We start from the raw sequence: 23,931 nt of genomic DNA, 5'->3' as shown, positions 1-23,931 counted from the left end.
CTTGTAACATCTCTATGTCAGAATGATAAAATGGGCTCTGAGATTTTCAGAAGACAATAAAAAAGTACGTAAATGTGTATTTGAATAAAATTAAACACAAATAGAAGAAATTGAATAATATACGTAATAAAGGTAAAATAAAACAAAATACACACATAGTGAAACTAGACTCGGGCTATGGCATAATAGCTTGTCTGTATATAATAATAACATAATAAGTTCTGAGGCAATAAAAACTAAAAAAAGAATGATTAAATTCTAGCGATTTGAGACGCATTTTTTCAAGTCGGTTCAAAATAATAATTAGTTAAATTTGATGTCTGGTATGTAAAAGTATTGTGTGCCCATAGGTAAGCATAATTTGAGTAATAATTAATGTATTATGTACAATTAGGTAAGCATAATTTGAGTATCTAAATTATTTATTCATATCGTGATATGGAATAGGTACGTAAAATACATCTAACTTGCGTGAGTAACGTGAAAGTTACTCGTACTTATGTATCGACGCTGCGAATTTACGCGCGGACTTTTCGTGCAGTTGTTCTTTTACAGGAAACAATTTAAAATTTATATATGAACCAATATGAAAAAATCATTATCTTTTGTTTACATATAATAAAATGAAAACTGTTTGTGTTAAGCTGTAAGTAAAATCGGCTGAAGGAATTAAGGTGAAATTTACACGAATATGTCATTAAATAAACAAATTAACTAAATAATAATTTAAGTACTTTTGCTTACACAAGTACCAGCATTGAGTCACAACAAAAGTGATTCCAAATGGAGTTACATTACATTAGGCATTGGACAGAAAGTGCTGTTTAAGTATTTCGAATTTAAAATACGAAAAAATATTCAAGCAATTTTAATATCTAGATAAGCATCTGATTCTTAGTCAATTAGCTAAATTACATTTTAGACTCATTACCCCATTTTAGAGTATACATCCGGTAAAGGTCACTATGGATATTTAAAGATAACTAGATATGTGTTATAGTGTTAGATTCAATACAGAAGTACAGAAGAAAATGGCAATTGACCAGTCAGAACCAAAGAGGAGACAGATGAAAATTAATGAATACAGACTGGATAATACTTTAATTTAACAACAAATACTTATTATAATACTGAATTAGCCAGCGATGTATTCTATATTGGAATTTGAATATCATTGTAAAGCATACTGATTTATATAAAAATATCGCATGAAACTATCTAATCTGGCCGATATAAAAACTTTGTGTTATCAGTATTTCGATCACCGGAGAGTCTGTCCCACCTCCCAATGTTTGTGAGTGTCTATCGTCCGGAGAGTCCATATATATTGTGACAAACTCTGTGGGGATGGAAATACCAATAATAAACAATATTACACCAAGACATGAAGGTAGTCCTGTCACTTTGGATTCAAATATGCCAAGCGAAATATAATGGAAATATGAGGATGTCCAGTGTTGTCTTTATCACATGGAGAGTTCATGGGGTAGTGCCATCTAGTCTCAATCTAAACAGAGCTTGTGTTATGGATACTAGACAACTGATATAAATACATAGTTTTTTTTGTAAATGCATTCATATTATACTTTTTTAACACCCAGACCAATACAAACAATCATACTCATGAATACAAATATTTGTACTGTGCTAGGAATAGAACCCGCGACTATCGGAGGCAAGGTGGTATCATAAACTGCTGGACTATCGAGGCTGTTAATTGCTATGATCATGGCACTGGAAGGAACCGAATATGTTAATTTAACTTACAGAAAGCAATCCCTTCTTAGTCTTCTCAACAAGAGAACCTCGTCTCCCCGGCTCGTCAGAGCTTGCCTTGAGGACAAAGCCGCCTCTAGCGTCGTCCATCCGCGTGGTCCGCCTCTCGGAGGGGTCGGGCGTGCCGGCCGCTTCCGTGAGCGACGACAGCGAGCCACGGTGACCATGTCGCGCTCCACCGCGGTAGCGCGACGCGAGTCCGAATGGTGCAGACGTGCGAACACCGTACCCGTGCCGCAGTCCTCGCATCCATTGTCCTTGGTATGTTCCTGAAAATGTATATACGTTTTTACATATTATTGCTATATGTTTGGACTTTTAAAACTATGCCACATAGCTTATCTGCACCTTCGTCTGTGCTTTGTAAAATAAAAGATGACCTATAGGGATCCATGTATATCATATTATTTCCACATAAAATTTCATTAGGATCCGTTTAGCCATTGAGACAAAATATAATAAACAGATAAACAGCGGTAATGTTGCATTCATAATATTAATATGGGATTTCACAACCGGTGACCTGTATTCTGTATTGGTGTAAATGTCCATACACTATTTCTGTATGCTTATCACTAATGGGGTCTTATGGTCCCATTGACAATGTACCTACTCAGTCCTGTTAGTTTATAATTTTACATGAAAACCATTGTAATTATGTTCGTTATGAATTTGCCACGATGAGCTATTAGGGTAGAATTCATATTTATTTCAGCAGCTGCATTATTTCGTTAACATGTACTAAAATTCCAGACTAAACAATTATACACATGAATATAGATATTTGTTTTGTGAGAAGATCGACCTCGCCACCATTGAGTGATGAAACAGTAATATATTAAACTGCTACACTATTTGGTTTACTCTCCAGTCTAATGTCAGTAGTCAGTAACGATTTCGATTCAATTAATTTTTCATCGTCCTTTTGAAAAACAAGACTAAATCGTAGAAATCATTTACAATGTTAGTCAGTTCTTTTGTTAACCAAATATAAAAATAGGGTTGTTTCTTTGTTACTGTATGTAAAATTTAAGCGATTCATTACGAAACCCGTTTTGTAATGAATTCTGTGAATGTTTTCTTTCAATGTCAATGGATTGGAATTATATTCCAGGGTAAATTTTAAGGTAGCGTTATACAAAAACAGCAGAAAAGGATTGAATTCTAGATTAGAAATTAAATATGAGAAACAGATTTTGAATTGGTAAGTAACGTAGGTAAGTAAATACCTACTTCCCACAAACTATATAGAGATGACTCCCATAAGACTAACTTAAAAGTGTAGTGTATATGTAGGAATAGGACTCTACAACCACTAAAAAGTTGATTCAGAGTTTAGAATTCCATGTAATAACCATTATTGTTACACATATATAATTAAAAGTTGAACAAAGTTTAACTTTATTCTAATCAAAAAACTTGACTATTCAAAAGTGCTTATGTTAAGTTTATTTGAATAATGATTATTTCTATTTCTATTTCTATATTCTGCTTAGACAATATGTGCATATCCTATGTAAGTTCGTATCTTTACGTCAAATATCATTAGGATCCGTTCAACCTGGAAAGCTTCAGCATATGTAGTATATTTTGGCGGCCTCGGCGGTCTAGCGGTTTACTTCTGATGGTTGCGAGTTCGATTCCTCGCACAATACAAACATTTGTATTCGTGAGTGTGCTTGTTTATATTGGTCTGGATGTTTTCTATGTATATAATGTCTGTATTTCCAAAAACAAATGTATGTATGTATTTATATCAGTTTTACAGTACCCATAACACAAGCTTTGCGGAGCTTTGGATTAGATGGGACTGTGTGAATACTTAAATTAAATTAATTATAATTATTTATTGTAACATTTCTTGACATAATAATATATTTAACGCTATTGTCCTATAAACTACATAGAGCTTATTAGAACTATGTACGTTTTATGTACTAAACAAGTTATAGAAATACAACAATATATTTTTGTACATTATAATAATAATAATAATATACGTATACGTAATATATATAGTAGAAATAATCATACTCATGAATACAAATGTTTGTATGCAACCTGCGAGAATTAAGACCGCGAAAAGCTGTGTGCTGAACCGCTAGTCCTCTAGAATTCGAAATTCATTCAGATATTTCAGCTTTTATGGCAATTGGAAAGGCTGTTATGTATACTTTTCAGTTCGAAAATATGCTACTTTCAATTTCATGATATGTAGAGATCTCCGTCAAGCCAATGTGGTAGGGCAATAACCAATTTAATTACTGCTCGAACACTCATTATAATTACAAATTGTAATGTAATTGGTCATAATAATGAAAGTACATTATATTTTTTAGTAGTAGTTTAGGCAGTGGTCGACATGTTAGTGTGTCGACGCGGCGCGGCGCGGCGTGCGGTGCGGCGGTGTGGCGGGCGTGCCTGCGCTATATTTAACTAGCGAGGGCCGCGGCGTGCGGCAGCGGGTGGTGCGGGGTGTGTGCAGGGCCACCTTACTAAACCCATTCAGAACCAAATATCCAAAAAATATACATTTAAATTACGAATCCGGTATTCTCGAAAATAAAAATTTATATTTGGAACAATGATGTATATGGTACAAGTTTAGTTAAACCGCCTGTTTTGTACAAGATTTTATTACACGTTTCTGTGTATCGGTATAATATTTTTTGTAGACAGGGGTTATTTCGTGATCACGCAATTACACAAGTAATAATAATAGGTGTCACGCATATATCATGATATACATATATACTATAATCATTTATAACCTTACAATACTCTACTAAATTATAAATGACGTTAAAATCCGTTAAATGACATAGAACCGTGAAGGCAACACGCGATGAATGAACCGAGGAATGCTCAGTAGATATATATATGGTTACACGCAAACCGGATGCGAACTGACGAATCACTATAATCGATATAACTAGTAAATCTACAACGAACTATATGACCGTGACTAATTTTCAAAAATATTTTCATGAGAAACAAATTACTGCATTCGGATCTGTAATTCAGTTAATGACTAATGTTAAATGGGGTTATGAGTCAACGTACCTACATAGTGGTGTTGAGATTTGTATGACGTTGTTTCATGATATTTATTGTACGGAGCTTTCTATTACGTAGAACTGATTTTCGTTGTACTTTCAAGGTCATATAAAATCCTAATTGGTCCCTGGGCACATTGTCATTTGGCACGAAGCGAAATGACCGAAACGATATTAATGGAATTAGTGAAATCCCACACTAATGTTATAAAAGTAAAAGTGTATCTGTCTGTCTGTGTGTCTGTTTACATTTTTACGATTAAACGAATTTTAAAACGGTAGGGAAAAAAATTGAATACAAAGAAATTTTATATTCATAAGCGGCTAAAGTGTCCCACATTAATAAATGATTTTTGAATTTGAATGAAATTTTACAACAAGCACCATTGTATCACGAGGTCGGACATAGGCTATTTGTAGAAGGGGGTGAAATAGGGGCTAAAAGATTGTCAAGCGAAGTCGCGACAGCTAGTTCCTAACAGTACAATAACACCATGGAGGATGCCTTTTCAATTAGTTACTATTACAAGTATTAATGACTAAAAGAACATAATAATATGAGTATAAACAGTTTTATTATATCTTGATTGTCACATACGGCTTATCTTATGGTAAACGGTAACCGTAGCGTAATGGACACCTGAGGTACATATAGTACTGTACCTCTTTATAATTATTATTAATGTTGTATTTGTAATTAGGTGACAAAGTTACTACATATCTGCTTTCATATTTTACTTAAGTATATTGTGTGGCACATGTTCTGTAAGCGAGATTTACCAATGGCAACCAAACTAGTCATACACAAAATTCAAAAATATTTGGAGTGCCTTTAGTTTGTTTGCTATTCCCAAATCCGTAGTATAATAATATTAATGTATTTAGTTATTTATATAATTATTAATGATACACTACAAAAACCCATGTAACAGACAGATAAGTTATTGGGAACGATCTTTATTAATGCTTTGCATACCCACGTATTTATTTTTTTATTTTAGTTACATACCTACGTAGTGACCGTGTGTCTTGTTTACACACATTATTTTCTGACAGCAAACATTGCACAAGCGAATGCTTTTCTTTCCTACTTCACGCAACTGTTAACTGGGTCATTAGGTGAGTTTACTAACTACTAACTGTACACAATTAATAAATATATAACAAAATAGCATAATTAGTTTGCAGTCCCAGATGTCATTAAATAAAACAAAAGACTATAAGGATAATATTCAAATAATAAAATCAAAGTACTTGTATTTATGTCCAAAGTATAAGTTTATATAAAACGATAGTCTTTATTTAGGAATGTATTATAACTGTATTATATGTATTATAACTAAGAAAACTGACATGAAACTTAAATAAACTGTGACTCTTTTAAAAACAAATAATATGTAAATATTCTAATTGTATTAATTATAATGTTCTATAAATTTAAATTTAAGTAGGTATTCATCCTAATATGATTAAAATGACATTCATTATATAAGCTAGCTGTAATAATCCGTACAGACCAATAGAGTTTGTACAGTACCGTTCACGGGTTTGAGAGATAAGCCAGTCTTCAGATGGGGAATACAAAGACCCGTTCTAATACACCGACACTTTGGACTTTATAGCGAGTATGATTTGTTCAAATTAGCCCGCTTTTACCGATTACGGCAGTAGGTAATTCTAGGTGACTTCAGAGGACAGATTTTGAGAGAAAATATTAAAAGATACCAATCAGCATTATTACATATGAGTAAAATTTTCAAAATAGTAATTGTAATTTGAAAATTTTGAAGAATAAATTATGAACTAATTGGTTAATAAAACTTAGATATTTTTGTAAATAAAAGAGTTATTGTTTAGATGTTTGCTGTACACGTATTGCCAAGTAATTTTACTGCTCGATTTTAGTAATAAATTACTGCGAATACAGAATTTTAAAAAAGGCTTAAATTACTTTTAAATATAGTACGTATTTCTTCCAGATACTGTTAAACATATTTATGACCTTCAGTAAAACCATTTTGCTTTTTTTAAACTAAGTTACGGATATACCTACCTATCTACTACTACTATAGTTGATAATCAAAATCGTTTAATTAACTTGAATAAAAATAATAACGCATTCTCTCGAAGTGATTCAATGTAAGAATGCCATGGCCATGTAAACGTATGTATTTTCGTCTGAATTTCAACAGTTGGCAACGAAAGAAGTTAGATAATACTGACCGCCATCCGCATAAGTTTCCGAGCCGTATCCATCTTGGAGTCCATTGGCCCATGTGCCCTCGTACTTGGCGTTGCTTGTAGTACTCTGCCGGACACCGTACCGGCCTTTGTAGCCCTGTGTCCACTCGCCCCGGTACAGCCATCGGTCCCGTGTTTCCACGCCCAGTCCGTGACGCTTGCCGTTTTGCCATTGACCCTCGTATGAGCTTCCACTGTAATATTAAACAACACCTATTAGATATATTTTAAGTACCTATCAAGTAAAATAAAACACACACAACTTGGTCTTAGAATTAATATTTTCCCTTAATTCGGTAATGACTGTTCACAGTTATACAAAACAGATAACAATGTTCGGTGTGAATTTTAAGTGAAATGTTAAGGAGATTTATTACCTTATCTGTGGTAATATACTAAATTCATATAATAGTTACTACAGAGCGGTTTAACTAAAGTCATACATAATTGAATTCTGGGTGTTCTATTAAAATAATTGTAAGTTTTGTTTTTAATAGAACACCCAAATCCAATCATCAATCAACACAAAACCCTTTAAATTAAACCATAACATAATATCGCTTACCGTTAATTAATTGAATGCTACATGAAACAATCTGATGTTAACCAATACCTATGTATACTGAATATTCCCACATCCAAGTAAATTATTAGTAGCCCATTAATAAACATTACCTTCGTTAACTTCAATAATATTCCTATCATCCAAATCATTAAATATTTTATATTTTATTTATTTAACATATATTCAGTTTTACTCGTAAATTCATATGTGTGTTCAAAATAAATTGATTGACCTAGGTATACAAAAAAAAGAAAACTGTCCTAAAATTGTATGTAAAAGATTGCTACACGGAGGCAGGCAGACAGACTGTTTTCACCTAATCACGATTTTATTATATGTAAAGAAAAAGGCTCATATACCTACTATGTAATTAAGTACACAGCATAAATCTGTACTGTATATTGATTTTGCTTTTATTTGCGTAACAAAATATTAGTATTAACTTATACTAAATTTAAATTTTCTAGAACAATCAGAATTAGATATACCTAATGATTTAAAAAATAATATTACGATATATATGAAATCTTGCTTTTTTGTTGTCTAACCATATACTCTGATTTTGTCCATCTGAATAAGATGACAAGTAATTACCAATGCTCCATGTTAATATGAGACATGATTTATCATTGTACCAAATTTCATTACAATTAGTTCCGGCGTTGAAGCCAATTGAGCAAGAAATATTTAAACATACAGATACAGACATTTATACAAACTTTTACATATGGAATAATAGCAAATAAATAGTATAATGTTAAAGTGGTATTAATGTATTTAATGTAATTATATTGAATACGTACTATTCAATATTTTAAATGCCACTTTAACATTATACCGATACTTAAACGCATTATTAGCCTAAACATTTGCGCTGTTTAAATTGTATCACTAATGACGGCACACAAAACGTTAACAATACGAAATACGTATACATACAACTAAAAATAAATACACGTCTATAGACTGTAGCTCTGAAATTCCTTTCAGTTTTTATTAGTTGCGGTAAGATAATGGAATGATCTGTTCTGTGCATGAGAACGGATGGAACGGCCCGAACCTAACATCTATTTATATCGCGCCAGTTACACATTCAGAGGTAACGCAACTGAATAATACAAGTTAAACTAATACAATAATAATATTCCTAACTCTTAATTCTAAAACTTCGGATAATGTGCAAACGGGACGGGAGAATAATATTTTTAATCCTAAATAAAAAAAATATTTAACCTACCTTATACCTTCGTACTTACACATTAATATGATTAAATTATTAATCCTTACATCCTTTTTTTTAGTTTTATGCAAATGTTAATACGTCTTCACGACTCTTTTTAATTAATTGAACAAAAATTAAAGGAAGAATTATTTTTGTAAATTAATATGGCTTTATGAGACATGGAAATGAAATAAAAATATTAATTTTCATAATTATTTATAAATGATAATTCAATTAATATTATACATATAACTTCATTATAGAAGAAACAGATGCGCTAATAAATATGCACCTACCCGCAATTTCATCATGACTTTGAATAAATGAAACGGAATAAAAAATAGACATTTTCAAGTAAATTATAATAATAATAAATTGTTACGGTAAGAAACCATTATTAATGTAGATAAAGTACGAATGATCATTTATGAATATGTACGAGTATACTAATATATGGAGTACGGAAGTAAGTACCTATTGTTTGAATATCTCTTTTAACACCTAGTGGGATTTTCTACTAGTCCGTTATGGTTGGTGCAGAGGTAAGTTGTTAGCGGAATATATACACAATTAAATTTCTAGATATATTATATCTACTACAAATATAACTTAGTATTGTACCCAAGTAATGTATCGTTACTAATATAACAGATATTATAAATCCGAATGTGCATATGTTTGTCTGTGTGTCTGTTTTTTACCTTTTCGAGACGAATTTCTTTAAGATCTATTAATCTATTTATTACCTCTTCATGACTAGGTAAATAAATAAATTAATATTCATGTTTGACGTGGATTGATAGTACCTATTCAGATGACGGATACCTTTTATCTTAAGAAAAAGCAGACGAAGCCATTGCTAACAGCTAGTTACATTAAAGAGCAGTATGTCCAGGTAATAAAATTACGATGTAGGTATTCTTTAGTATTCATTCTATCTCTATTCAGAGACCTTGCGTCTCCCCTCGCTCAAATGTGAGGCAATATATTAAATCGAAATTTTGGCGTAAATATTTACATTCCGCTCTATTCGGTTTATCCAACTATTACAGTAAATATATTGGTATTTTTTTCATTATTCGGAATATTCATTATAATTTAAATGACTTGCACATTTTTACTGTACTATATATTGTTCATATCTACTAATGTGCTAAAGAAAGGTCCTTCTTTGGTGAAAATCGATATTTTCAAGTACGATTAAATATTATTATAAATATTATAATTAAATATCTGTGAAACGTGTGAAACGTTGATTTTAGTTTCCCTATCCTCTAGACAAATTTTTATTAAGTTTTTTATAGTAACGCGTTTTGTTTGGAGATAGATCGGGGATATGCATCACTATCTTTTGTTTAATTTTGAAGGAGAGATAAAATTCAAAATAGGAAACTATTTTAACATCCAGACAATGACTCCATGTACGTAGAGGTGTTGTGTTGTGACGTAGCCAATACTTTTTAGTATATGTAGTGTAACGACCGCAACGGCCTACGCAACTTCATAAAAAAATCGATAAATTCTGTGTAACTAATACATCGAAAACATAAATCCGATTGATATTTACGGTTTAGGAACACACACGGCTGATATCCTATTGCCAATTGTACTTATATATCATATTTATAATCTTAGATAAATATTAGTATTTCATAATACTACCTATGACTATTATCCTACATTTAATAACTAATACCAAGAGATGCTATAGATATATAATAATCCTGGACAATTCATACAGTGATATTCATCTAATCACAAGATAATCAGAACTTGTGTAATCTATATATATATATATATATATATAGAAAAATCCAGACCGGTATAAACAATCATAATCATTAATACAAATGTGTGCACTGTGCGTGGAATCGAATCCGCGAACATCGGGAATAAGTCGGTGTGTGTAACATCTAGACCAGGACTAGAGCAGTTTTTTATGGTATAGAAAATGAGTTGATTATTATAAAAAGCGTGAACAGACTCTCATGAATTATAGCTACAAACCATCTTCATCACTTTAGATTTCAAACAAAAATAACTCACAACAAAATAGGTCCATCTGTTTAGGAGCTATGAGGCCACAGAAATAATCATCAGGTCCATCAGTTTTTTTATGATTCCAATTATATAAAAGATAAAGGAAAAACACTTATGTAGATAGATGCACATATAGATGCTTTAAACTTGTAACTAATTCCCTGTAAATACTAAATTAATATAAAAATTGCCAGTGAAATAGTTTGTATAAATAATTCAACTGTCGGATTGTGTTTATTTTAAATGTCTCTAATGTGTAACCCAGAAAAGTGACAGATTTTGTTTAAAGTATGTAGATCCAGAGGGATATAACAATATATGCAATAAAGAAATTATTGTTTTTTAAATAAATATAATTCGGACTATCTAATTGAAAGATATTTGATATAGAGTCTATCTATTTTACCCTCCAATGGCTTTGTTTTAAAATAAATATAATTCGGACTATCTAGTTGAAAGATATTTGATATAGAGTCTATATCGATTTTACCCTCCAACGGCTCGATCTAACAGAATTTAAAAATGTACGGTTCTGCTATCCAGGCGGAATGTGTTTACAGTTAGGTTCAACAGGGAAAGAATATCTTGAAATAGCAAATATCTCAATAACTTTTTTAACATTATACCTACATCTTGATGAGTGTAAAAATATAAGTGTATACATATCTGTATAGTAGTATGAGTGATTATTAAATAGTATATACATAACTACAATTTATTATTATTAATTTAATTAGCATTACCATCTACTTACTGATATTAAACTTAGGTGAGTCAATGACATTACAAGCGTGCTTTAATGTAGCAACAACTTCATTAGGTCAACAAAGTTAACATGCTCACGGGGTTCTAGTCAGTAACATACTAAATCTATGCATTATTCACGCTACTGGTGAGTGTATATGTCATTAATTTGAGTCTAATTAAAGCTAAAATAATCATTAAGGCTAAAATTATTTTCTACTTAAGTTAACTTACACGTGTCTCTATAATCGATTGTAGATTGTAGAGTTATGTTGGGTTACCAAATAATAGCCTATCTACGTACAAAATCCTCTGAATTGGTAACTTTTTAGCCATCAAGCAACTTGTGTTGTCAAATGTATGTCTGTTTAAGTCATATAATATTAATGGCGAAATCTGTATCTATACTCATGTCTGTGACTGTGTTATTTTTAGGGTGGGACAACATTTCTTTGATTTGTCCGTAGTTACTTTGGTCTGTAAAATTAATTTGTCAGTATACTTACAAATTGTTAATTGTCTGTCTAATATATTGTAAAATCTTATTTTAGTTCTTACTAACTAAGAACTCGTTCATCCCATAGCGACAGAACTTTGTTAACTTAAAGCACTCGTGCCAAGATCATAATCATAGTACAATTAACAGTAGATGACGCGTATCAGCAAATGTATTTGAAGAACAAACTATTATCTTCCGTTACAATATATACTATCAATTATTATATATTTCAATATGTACAGTTTTGTTTTGTACGGACAAAGATGTATACTTCCTAAGAAGCCTTTACGTCTTTTCATCGTGATAACCATTTGACAATTGAGGGAGTAAATTACTACATAGAGCTACAATATTTTTTTTATTTATTTATTAGTTAGCATCATTATAAATATTAGCACTGTATGGACATAGAGTGGCATGTGTCCATAACTATCTGTTAGTTATGGACACACTAACAGATAGTTAGTTATGGACAAAGTGGTTAATATTTTTTATATATATTACATAATATACATACTTAGTACGGGTGTAGAAGTGTAATTTATATACAGTACTGTCTGTATTTTATTTAATGAATGGAAAATTACTATAACAATTAATTTGGGCTATTTAGTTGTTCACTGCCTTGATATTACTAAACGTGTTTTTTTGGTTGATTAAGAATTCCTTAATTACAAACGGACAGGGTATTATTAGGTATGTATTGATGTATCTATTTATAGGAATTTTGCGAATGCGAATAAATTTTGCGAAATGTTTTTCAATATATTTACATACAACATACACAAATGTTAGTAGAATCAATTAATACTGAAATGAAAAAGTCTGTATTATTTATAACATGTAAATCTAGACATTTATTTACAAAGTGCTATCATTTAATTTTATTTAAATTGACGACTTCGGTGGTCCAGCGGTCTAGCACACCGCTTTACGACCGATGGTCGCGGGTGCGATTCCTTGCACGGCACAAACATTTGTATTCATGAGTATGATTGTTTGTATCGGTCTGGGTGTTTTCTATGTATATTATGTATGTATTTACAAAAACAATACATCTATGTATTATATGTATCAGTTGTCTAGTACCCATAACACAAGCTTTAGCTAGCGTAACTTGGGTCTAGTTGGCGCTGTGTGAATTGTCCTGAGATTATTATTATTATTATTTAAGTACAGTTAGGTATATGCAAAATTGTTGGAAGTATAATGCTGGCCATCGTAGAATTAGGTGTTTGTACATTTTTATAGAATATGTCACTTTGAATATCTCTGTAATGTTTGTAATGTCAACATGAAAATTTTATCATTTTAATATATTTTAATATTTAATCTGCTGCTGCTTCCTCTTATTTCCAAAAGGTTATGGGCCCAGCACGCTTCCACTGCGATCATAGGCTCATATTCCCGAGGCAACCCTTGAAGCATTACAGCAGCAAGAAATTCATCATCTAATGGTTTCTTCATACTGCTAAGTTGATCAGCTAGCGACAGAATCTCATTTACATATGTTTCCATGGTTTCGAATTGTTCTAGTTTGATTGAACATAGAGTTCGAAGACATGACAACCTTCTATGTAAACCAGTGTCGTCATATGCCTTTTTCAAGGCCACCCATACATCCTTAGCGGTTTTCGCTTGTATAATATGAGCATAACATGACTTATCGACGCTTAAACAGAGCCTAGCTCGAGCTTTTTCTTCTTTGCGAGTATGCTCACTGCTTACGCCGTCTCCACTTTGAGAATCGCTGGTAGCATCAGGTTTTCCAGTAACGTATTGCCATAAATTTTCGAATACGAGTATATTCTGCATTTGAAATGCCCAATCTCGATAATTAATGGTACCTTTCAGTTTTTCCATTGCAATTGTCGAACTTGAAGACTCACCCATTTTCGAATATCACAAATATATTTTTAACAATATTTTTACGCGTTTTAGTCCATAACCTTTTGGAAATAATTGATAAACAATGTAATTTAATGAAAAATGGTCAAATACGATTAACATTTAAGAAAACTGGGAGAGTTTATACACTTAATGTCACTGTCGGTAGGGCTAATCTGACAAATTCATTAACTTCTAAAGACATGTTATTATGGCATCAAAGATTAGGACATTTAAACTTTGATAGTTTAACATTACTGAAGAAGGTTGCTAATGACATTGATTTTCAGATTACTACTCAGAAAGTTGTTTGTGATATATGTCTTAAGGGTAAGCATTGTCGTACTCCTTTCGTGACTAACCCCAATAAACAGGTAGCCAAGGCACGACTAGACCTCATTCATACTGACGTCTGTGGGCCGATGCCGACTACTTCACTCGGAGGGAAGCGTTATATACTCACGTTCCTAGATGACTACTCTCGCAAAGTTTTCGTTTACCCGATTGCGAATAAGAGTGATGTGTGTAAGTATACCATGAATTTTATTAAATTAGTTGAGAATCAATGTAATAGTAAAGTTAAGGTTTTAAGGTCAGATAATGGGACCGAATACCTTAATACAGAACTGACAAATTTTCTCAAAAATAAAGGAATCGTCCATCAGCTATCAGTACCTATAGTCCTCAACAGAATGGTGCAGCTGAACGATTGAACCGTACTTTACTGGATAAAGTCAGATGTTTACTGTACAATGCTAAATTAGACAATAAGATGTGGGCAGAAGCTGTAAATACAGCGGCATTTCTTATTAATAGGTCACCCAGCTCTAGACTTTCTGGTAAACTACCAGAGGAAGTATGGAGTGATGTAAAAGTTAGTTTGAAGAATCTGCATGTCTTTGGTTGCCAAGCATTTGTACACATTGATGACTGCAAACGTAAAAAGTTAGATCCAAAAAGTAAGAGACTTATATTTGTAGGTTACTATGACAATGTAAAAGGGTATCGTCTGTTTAATCCTGAGAACAATAAAATCGTTGCTTCACGTGATGTTGTTTTCAACGAATCTGTATTTCCAGGAAGTGCCTCCAAAAATATGTCAAATCAAATATTTGAACCTATTTTTATAACAGATCATGGTGACGAGGAGATTCTGCCAACTATGCCCTTAGAAGCGGAGTCAGAATATGTACCTGTTGAGGCGGAGCAATCTGTTACTGCCGAATCACCAAGTTGTCCTGTTGAGGCGGAGCATGAACAAATGACTGATGAACCTTCTACATCAGAGACCACTAGTCATCGTTATAACCTACGTTCTCGTATACCAAGACCTAACTGTAATATGACAAAAAATTGTAATGTGATGAAACCAATAGAGCCACGTACTGTCAATGAAGCTTTAAGTTGTGAAGATAAAGAACTATGGCAAAAAGCCATGCAAGAAGAAATTGACTCTTTCAATCTACACGAAGCTTGGGAGCTTACAGATAAACCAATTGACAAAAATGTAGTCAAAAATAAATGGATTTTTACATTGAAACGCGACTCTGAAGGTAACATCACACGTTACAAAGCTAGGTTAGTTGCTAAGGGCTTTACTCAAAAATATGGTGAAGATTACACCGAGACTTTTTCACCTGTTGTTCGTCACAGTTCTATTAGACTATTGTTGGCTCTATCAGTGGAATTCAATCTAAAAATTGATCACTTAGACGTCCAAACAGCATTCTTGAATGGTGATTTGCACGAAAAAATCTATATGCAACAGCCAGAAGGTTTCAGAATGCCTGAGAATAAAAACAAGGTGTATAGACTACGAAAGTCTGTTTATGGGTTGAAGCAGGCCTCGCGGTCCTGGCATCAAAAGGTAAAAGAAGTATTACTTTCTTTGCAATATGTACAGTGTAAACAAGAGGACTGTATTTTTGTAAAAAGAATTGGTAAGTCTATTATTTTTATCGCTTTATATGTTGATGATTTTTTTGTATTTTATAATGACAACTATTTGGCAGAGACATTAAAATCTTCTCTGTTGAAACATTTTAAAATTAAAGACTTAGGTCCGGTACGAAATATGTTAGGTATAAAGGTAGAGCGTGATGCAACTTCCATCAAACTTAGTCAGGAACATCGGATTGATAAATTATTAGATCGTTTTGGTATGACTGACTGCAAGTGTGTAAAATTTCCCATGATAACCAATATTAGTTCTAGTGAGAGTTCTTGTAATACTGTGATCTATAATTCTACATCCAAATTTCCATATCAAGAATTGATAGGCAGTTTAATGTATTATTTATGTGTAACTACGCGACCTGATATTTCATTTGCTGTGTCTTATTTAAGTCAGTTTAATAGTTGTTATACAGAATTTCATTGGAATCAAGCTAAGCGCATTCTAAGGTATCTTAAAGGAACTAAGCGCAAGGCTTTAGTATTTAAGAAATCGAATGTAAATTCTATTCTTGAGGGATACTCAGATGCAGACTGGGCTTCAGATGTTGATCGTAAATCTTACACTGGATACGTGTTCAAGTATGGCGATAACACAATATCATGGGGTAGTTATAAACAGTCTTGCGTTTCGCTTTCGTCCACCGAGGCGGAGTATATTAGCTTAAGTGAAGCTAGTAGAGGAGCGGTGTTCCTTCAAGCGATAATTAAGGAACTTTTATCAATGTCGTCCTGTAAGATTGTGATGTATATGTCACTTTGAATATCTCTGTAATGTTTGTAATGTCAACATGAAAATTTTATCATTTTAATATATTTTAATATTTAATCTGCTGCTGCTTTCTCTTATTTCCAAAAAAAATTAATAAAGCCGTCTCTACTTGTTAAAAAGATTAGCAACTATCATTGTAATTGTGACAATCAAATTATATTAATTAAATTCCTATGATTCCAAAGGAGTTAATAGGAATTTCCATACAGGTTGTATAGAAATCCTTAATTCTATAACCTTTAAGTATATAAGATTTGGACAAAATTGATATAGGTATCTATATAATAGTCAGCAAAACTATAGGAATTCCAATAAGAAACCTATAAAGTTACAGACAAAGACTCAATACTTTAATACTTATTATTGGTACATAGTCAACTACGTAGTAATAATAAGTATTTGTACTCTATTGCAAAATCACTATAGACATTTACACTTCAGTACCGACTATAAAGCGTATAGGATTATGTTAGCAGATCATATTCCCAAAGTCTCACATTACATTGATCGATACACAATGCGGGCGACATATTTTATTTGCAATAATAAATAGAGGATTTTTACATATGTATAAAGGATTGATATAAAGTTATTAAAATGGACGCAAAAAATCGAATTGTTAGTCGGGCTGTCCTCGGTTTAGATGGAGCAATGACCTGATGAAAGTGGGTTGAAGCAGTAAGCTGAGAGAGATTACCGGAAGACCTGGCACATGCAACACATTCTGTCAGAGATATATACCATTTATTTTATTATATTTATTTAATCATTTAGCGTGTATTATATTATTAACATGAATAGACCCAGTGAATAATCATACATTTTTTGTTCCTATCTCGGTAGTTATATCCCTATAATATTTAATAACAGCACAAATTGAACAAAATTTAACAAAATTCAGTTAAATTTTATGACCAATTACATTACATTTTTGACTATTTCACATTCTCAGAAATTTCTAAGTGAACATGTTTAAGTAATGGGCTAGGGATATAGCTAAATTTAGTTGATTACTCACAACTACTCATTATGTAGCAAAACGATAAAAACTCAGTTATTTCTCTACAAAGAGTTGTAACCAATTTATATGAATATATTCCAAAATAAAATAAATTTATTTGATAAATGCGAATACAACAAGTTGATGTCATGCCCAATTGCCTATTAAATTTCGTTCTTCGTGTAGGAGATACTGGTGTTCAAATTTGTATAATGTACACAACAGGGTACAAATTACCCACTAACGGTAATCTTTCAGAGGTGTACTTAGTGGTAGTCTTTATATACAAGAAACTCAAGAAGAGCAAGCTTATCAAATTATAGTAGGGGTATGTCAAGGACATAGTATGTTATTCTATTTCCATTATGCTGAACATTTTTTGTTATGCGAGCAATTTACTAACCTAGGTTAATTTAATTTTCCTTTTAGTGTCACTGACAATTAGTGGGCGCGATCCTCACTCTACTTGATAGTAACTTCATATAGTAGGTAGTACAAATAAAACTTATTCAAGCTGTCTTCGTTATAATATTACTGTTTAAAGTTTAGAAGTGATTTACTCTTGGAAATTTCCAACACCATAATTTTCGATCGCGAATTTTCAAAAGTTAGGAAGGCGCCGAGACTTACGTCACTTTCCCTATTAACAAAGATCAATGTCACACAAATATAAACTGAGTCACTGTAAAGTACTTAACTTCTCAATAATTATTATAAACTAGCTGATCCGACAGACGTTACCCTGTCTTAACTATAAATATTAATTTTGAACATTGCATACTTAGTACGACCTTATTAACTTTTCTAATGTTCCGCTAAACTTTCTTATTTTTTTCTATTATAAAAAGCTTCTCTTAACAATAAAAACACAAAAATAATTACCGAATTCTATCAAGTCACTCAGGTGTGATGTCGTGATCATGGGGAATAGGCTTAATTTTTACTTATATACATAATTTCAGGTTTACCTAGTAGTACAAGCGTAGTCGTGTAGTGCTCCTGTCGTAGACCATACCATATGGTATGGTATGGTCAGACAGCAGGTCAGAAAAAGGATTTGGTCGTCTCAACTAAGCCACATTTAAAAGCTTTTGCACGTCATACTACCATTACTCATTAACTGGCATGTCTTATTTCGTCTGATATATAAGATAATTGTTATAATTTACAGTATAGTTTTACTTTCGATTGCTTCTGTCGCCGGCCGACCTTGATCTGAATAGACATAGAATGGAATATTATACCTCAAAATTCATTGTAACTACCATAAGAGTACACAATGTATTTTGTTGATGTGGTCATAATAAAAAGTTCAACAATCATTCATTTGTTTCTCAACCTACTTAAAAAAAAAGAAGTTCTCAATTCACTGCTGCACAGAAATTTTTCTATATGAAGCGATTTTTTTACTTGAACGCTGGTGTTTCTAGTAGGCTCCTCGTATAACTTGATAAAAATGTGATCAGTATTTTTTTTAGTTATCCTTAACAATCCGATTGAAGTCTATGTATCGTGGTGTAATCTCTGTATTTTTACAACTAGTCATTATCATAATGCTGATTTAAGCGATATGTAACTTAACGTGCTATCAAAATAAGAAAAGTAGCAGAAAAATCTTAGAAGAGTGGAAACTATTGAATCTTTTGTCGCGATATGTTACAATTTGGTCTGGTATTTTCGTCATAAATAATATATAAGAGGCGGTGCATTTTATTGTATAACTACCGAACTAACTATATGTATAAACCTACAACTCAATGTAAACAGTAAGATCAAAACTCTTAATTTTAATAACTACCCACTTATTACATCTTACTTATTAATTTTGGTTATAAGATTTATTATTTTTTAATTCTACTTTTAAGATACTGACCGATGATTTCCGTGAATATCGAAACAGAAAAAACTTTTAGTTCCCAATTACATTATATATGATACATTCAATTTATACATACATCTCAATTAACATATTTTTCTTTTATTATATCTTGCAAGAATAACAGACGTACAGCAATGAAAATATCGTAAAATAATTTATATCTACAAAAATAATAGTAACTATATGTTATTAGTAATCCAATCAGAATTTCTCCGAAGTAATAAACTGATATTTGTCTGGCATCTGTACGGTTTAAAATGATTCACTGAATTAAAATTATGCGGTCGGTCACTCTTTGGTTCTTTGTAATTAAAGAACGCCGTAACTATCTTGGGATACCATTGTTAATACTTTGCTCTCTGATTTTCGTCACGTTACCTAATTTAACTACCTACGGCAGCTCGTTGAAATGATCAGCAGAATGATTCTATATGTCGTCACCTCGGGACAAGGACATTTAACAGCTGCATCATATTGTTCTCAATTACAATTTATACAATCATGGCGTACTTTAGATGGTGTTATTGAATCTTAATGAATCTGCTTGTAGCAATGACAAGTCAATTGACGCAGAGGACATCATTCCGTTATCACGTGTCGTTATCAGTGCTAACAGATCGATATGAATATTTTCGTCACGATTGAGCCATGAGGCACTTTCACCGCCTTTACACACGTTTTCTAGCGAAACACCGAACTCAATTATTAATAGCAGCCTATTTTTGGAGCGGCTTCGGACGCGGATTTGCGCTCGGGCATGTGTGAGGCCCGGGCGAAGTCACTTTCTCACCTGGGCCAGGTGTAGACACCGGAAACTTCAAAGCCGAAGTGCCAGGAACCGGCATAGGCGCCTTGTCCTTTCGGTCCTGTACACACACCATGGCCATGGGCTTTGCCGTCCTCCCAACCACCACAATATGTACCACCATCGTCAAAGTCGAAACGGCCACCGTTGAGGCCACGCTGCGGGGGGTTTCCGCTAGCGGCGTGCGCGGTGTCGGCAAGCTCGCTCGGCTGCATCACGCGGCACCGAGATGCCGCGGGGAGGGCCCTCCGCGCGCACCCTCCTCCGAGCTCGCGGTATAAATAAACATCAGCTGGGCATGTCGCGCCGTGGCGCGCCGCCGAGTGAACACCACTCCGGTCCTGCGCGAGGAGCACTGCGCGCTCGGCCGACGGCCCGGCCCGCCCGCCCGCCGCGCCCCGCCCGCCCTGCGCACTGCGTACTCTACGGGCACACAGCCGCCGCCGCGTTGCCGCCGTCCCAATCGCCCATAAGGCTTTCCTATTGACAATAAAACAAACAAAGGCTGTTTATATAACAAAAAAAAGGGGCACCTACTCTTTCTAATTCTTTATGTATTAAACGTATCAATAATGTTGATTAATTTAAAAAATAGCTTTTATGTTCCATTAATTCCATTGCCTAAATAAAAGAGAATATTTTTTACAGTAACGACGCCATAAATCCTAAACTAATTAGACGTTAATATAACCTTATAAATTTAGAACACCCCTACTTTTGCACCTGTCTGCTAAAGGCACATCTGTACTATCGGTACAGGTACACAAACCAAAAAAAGTAGAGTCTCAGTTTCAGCTATTTCAACCGCATGTTAGTCTTCTGGATTGGAAGTGGAAACCATCAGGTGCTGCCAGCTTATTTGCCATTCAAATTACATATATAAATGCATCCATAGTTTGTCTTTAGATATTGTTAATTAAAATATCAGTATATCAGGAGTAAGTTGCAATGCAATACTACATTATTTTTTTTAAACTATAACCACAACAACATGGCTAAACTAAACTTTATTATATATGGCTATAGAGTTTATGTAATAAGGTGATACCAAGTAGGTATACGAAAATATATTATACTCTATGAACTAAAAGCTGTTGATTCATTTGGTAATTAAGTGAAATAATTTTACTAATATTACTAATGCAAAAGATTGTGAGTATTGTTGGATAGAGGAATGGATGATTGTTACTCTTTCACATAAAAACTACAGAACGGATTTTGATGACACTTTACAGTAATATATTACACATATAAACTGTACAAGGAAGAAAGAATAAATAAGTAAATTGGTTACAAATTTCAAGTTCAATCGGCTACCGATTATAAACAACCATAAACGATATGACTATTTCATGACATCTCATGTAGATATATATTAATACGAGAAAGTTAAATTTAAACTATGGATGGCTAATGGCTGTTTGTTATTTTTTCACGCAAAATGAACGAATGAACGGATTTTAATGACACTTTACAGTAATATAGTTTATACTAGGGATGTAACGGAGGTAGTTTTATCGGAACCGAAGTCGGAGTCTGAGTTTTTAAATTTGATTTATCGGAATCGGAATCGGAGTCGGAGGCAGGGTCAGAAGTGGTGGCATGAGAAAGAATTTTTATAATTTTATAAAGCATTCTTTAATCATTTTTTTTTTAATTATAAAATAAAACACAAGCAATGAAAAAAAATTAGCATATTATTTCCATCACAAAATTAGCATATTTATATATATCACAATCTAACAATGTTCGCACACACAGTTGCAACTGATGTACAGTGCAACTGACATCAGGTATGTCGCCGAGTTTCATTGCTCGTATCATATTAGATCCAGAGTCGCGTACAAAACAATGAATTTTCTCTTTTCGACGACTTTTAGTCTTCTCTTTTCTCTTTGACGATTGAGTGCACGTAGCGGAGGTCGGCGGGATTCCTCGCGCGACATGTATGAACCTGTTCATAACAGTCGACACAGGCCGCCCTCGCCGCTATATTACGTTTCGACCTCCGATTAAAACCTCCGATTTAAAAGTATCCCAGCCGAAGTCGGAACCGAAGGTGTAATAATAATCGGAAGTTCCGACTTAACGGAACCGGAGTCGAAGCTCCGTAACATCAAGGTTTATACATCAGATTAACATATAAGATATAATGTAAGTTGAGCGAAATATACTGATACATGTCAAGTAAGTGTGATGGAGACGAAGTTGCGTTAGTTAGCTAGTGGTCAATAAATATATTGTATGATTATGTAGTAAAATAATTTCATTAATTTATAGCAAGCATCATCAATAGCGCTTTATTTGCCTGCTGTGTATCGTCCGATATAAAACGGCGCGGCGGCGCAAGAAAATTTGATATAATTAATATTTATTGACCATATCATTCAACATTCCACATTTTTAAGTGGTATTGCCACACAACGCCATCGTCGCGACTAAAATAAATACAAGATACAGTAAATTGAACAAAACATTGGTCATAATTAATTAAAAACGTCACTTTATTAATTATATTTAATAATATCAGACACATATCTTATAATGAATTTAGACTATAATAATTTAATATTTGAACAACGAAAATATAAACAAGTCACATGAATTTGATATAATACACTGTTTAGCATATTTATTGTGAAACCATACATTTATTAATTTTTCAACTAGTTTTACAGTTATGATTTCCTTAGCAATTTCCGCCTTGGTAATTTCCCACAAGTTTTCTATGGGATTCATATCAGGAGAATTGCCAGGCCAAGGTAAAACTGGAATGTTGTGGTCTTCCAAAAATTTGGTTACACTCCTCGCTTTATGACATGGAGCTGAATCGTGCATAAACATCATTGCAATTCATGGCAACTCGACCGTTTCATTTTATAATATCACATTTTTAAGTGGTAGAGCACGAATGGGAAATACAATATAATATCCTTGAACAATTCACACAACGCCATCTTGTCTCAAGAATAGTAGAGCTTGTGTTATTTTTATTTTATTGACGGCAGATTTCGATATCCCGGCCAGTTGTGCTATCATCCTCTGAGAGTGATTTGTGTGTAGGAGAAGGGTTTTAACCTCGGATTTTTTTCTCGGAGTCAAATCTACCCCTCGACCCATAAAATATAAAAATAAATTAAAATTGTTCTAAAATCCGCTCCAAAATACTTTAATTTTAATTATAGTAAAATATTACTTACTTGCATGTATTGATTATTTCACAAAACCACTAAAGAACTGTTTAAAAGAATAATTTACGTGTTTCACTTTTACAAGTGTGAACTCCCGTCATTAAATGTCTCTCGTCATATAAATAAACTAATCTTAAGATAAATTCATATTTTTTATAGAGACTAAATACATATAAAACAATCAGACCGATATAAATATCAATCATACTCATGAATACAAATGTTTGTACCGTGCGCGGATTCGAACCCACGAACATCGGAAGTAAAGCGGTGTGCTAAACCACTAGACCATCAATGTCGT

The 23,931-nt window shown here is 33.0% G+C and overlaps 1 protein-coding gene across 1 annotated transcript in view; it reads right to left on the bottom strand.

Annotated features, from left to right (window-relative positions):
* LOC131853543 (junctophilin-1) overlaps positions 1-20,795 on the bottom strand; it is a 31,033-nt gene extending 10,238 nt beyond the window's left edge. Inside the window, exons 1-3 of the mRNA XM_059204462.1 lie at positions 20,425-20,795; positions 7,056-7,267; positions 1,768-2,045 (exon numbers count right to left, since the gene is read on the bottom strand). Of these exons, the coding sequence (XP_059060445.1) occupies positions 1,768-2,045; positions 7,056-7,267; positions 20,425-20,654 (720 nt within the window). The 5' untranslated portion in view covers positions 20,655-20,795. The remainder of the gene's footprint in view (positions 1-1,767; positions 2,046-7,055; positions 7,268-20,424) is intronic.
* Between the last annotated feature and the right edge of the window lie 3,136 nt (positions 20,796-23,931).

The sequence above is a fragment of the Achroia grisella genome, unplaced genomic scaffold (genome assembly GCF_030625045.1).
Source record: "Achroia grisella isolate CSIRO2021 unplaced genomic scaffold, CSIRO_AGI_Agris_v1 utg903, whole genome shotgun sequence".
NCBI classification, from domain to species: Eukaryota; Metazoa; Arthropoda; class Insecta; order Lepidoptera; family Pyralidae; genus Achroia; species Achroia grisella.
The sequence above is the reverse complement of the archived record's forward strand: the minus strand, read 5'-3'. Positions and strand labels throughout refer to the sequence as shown.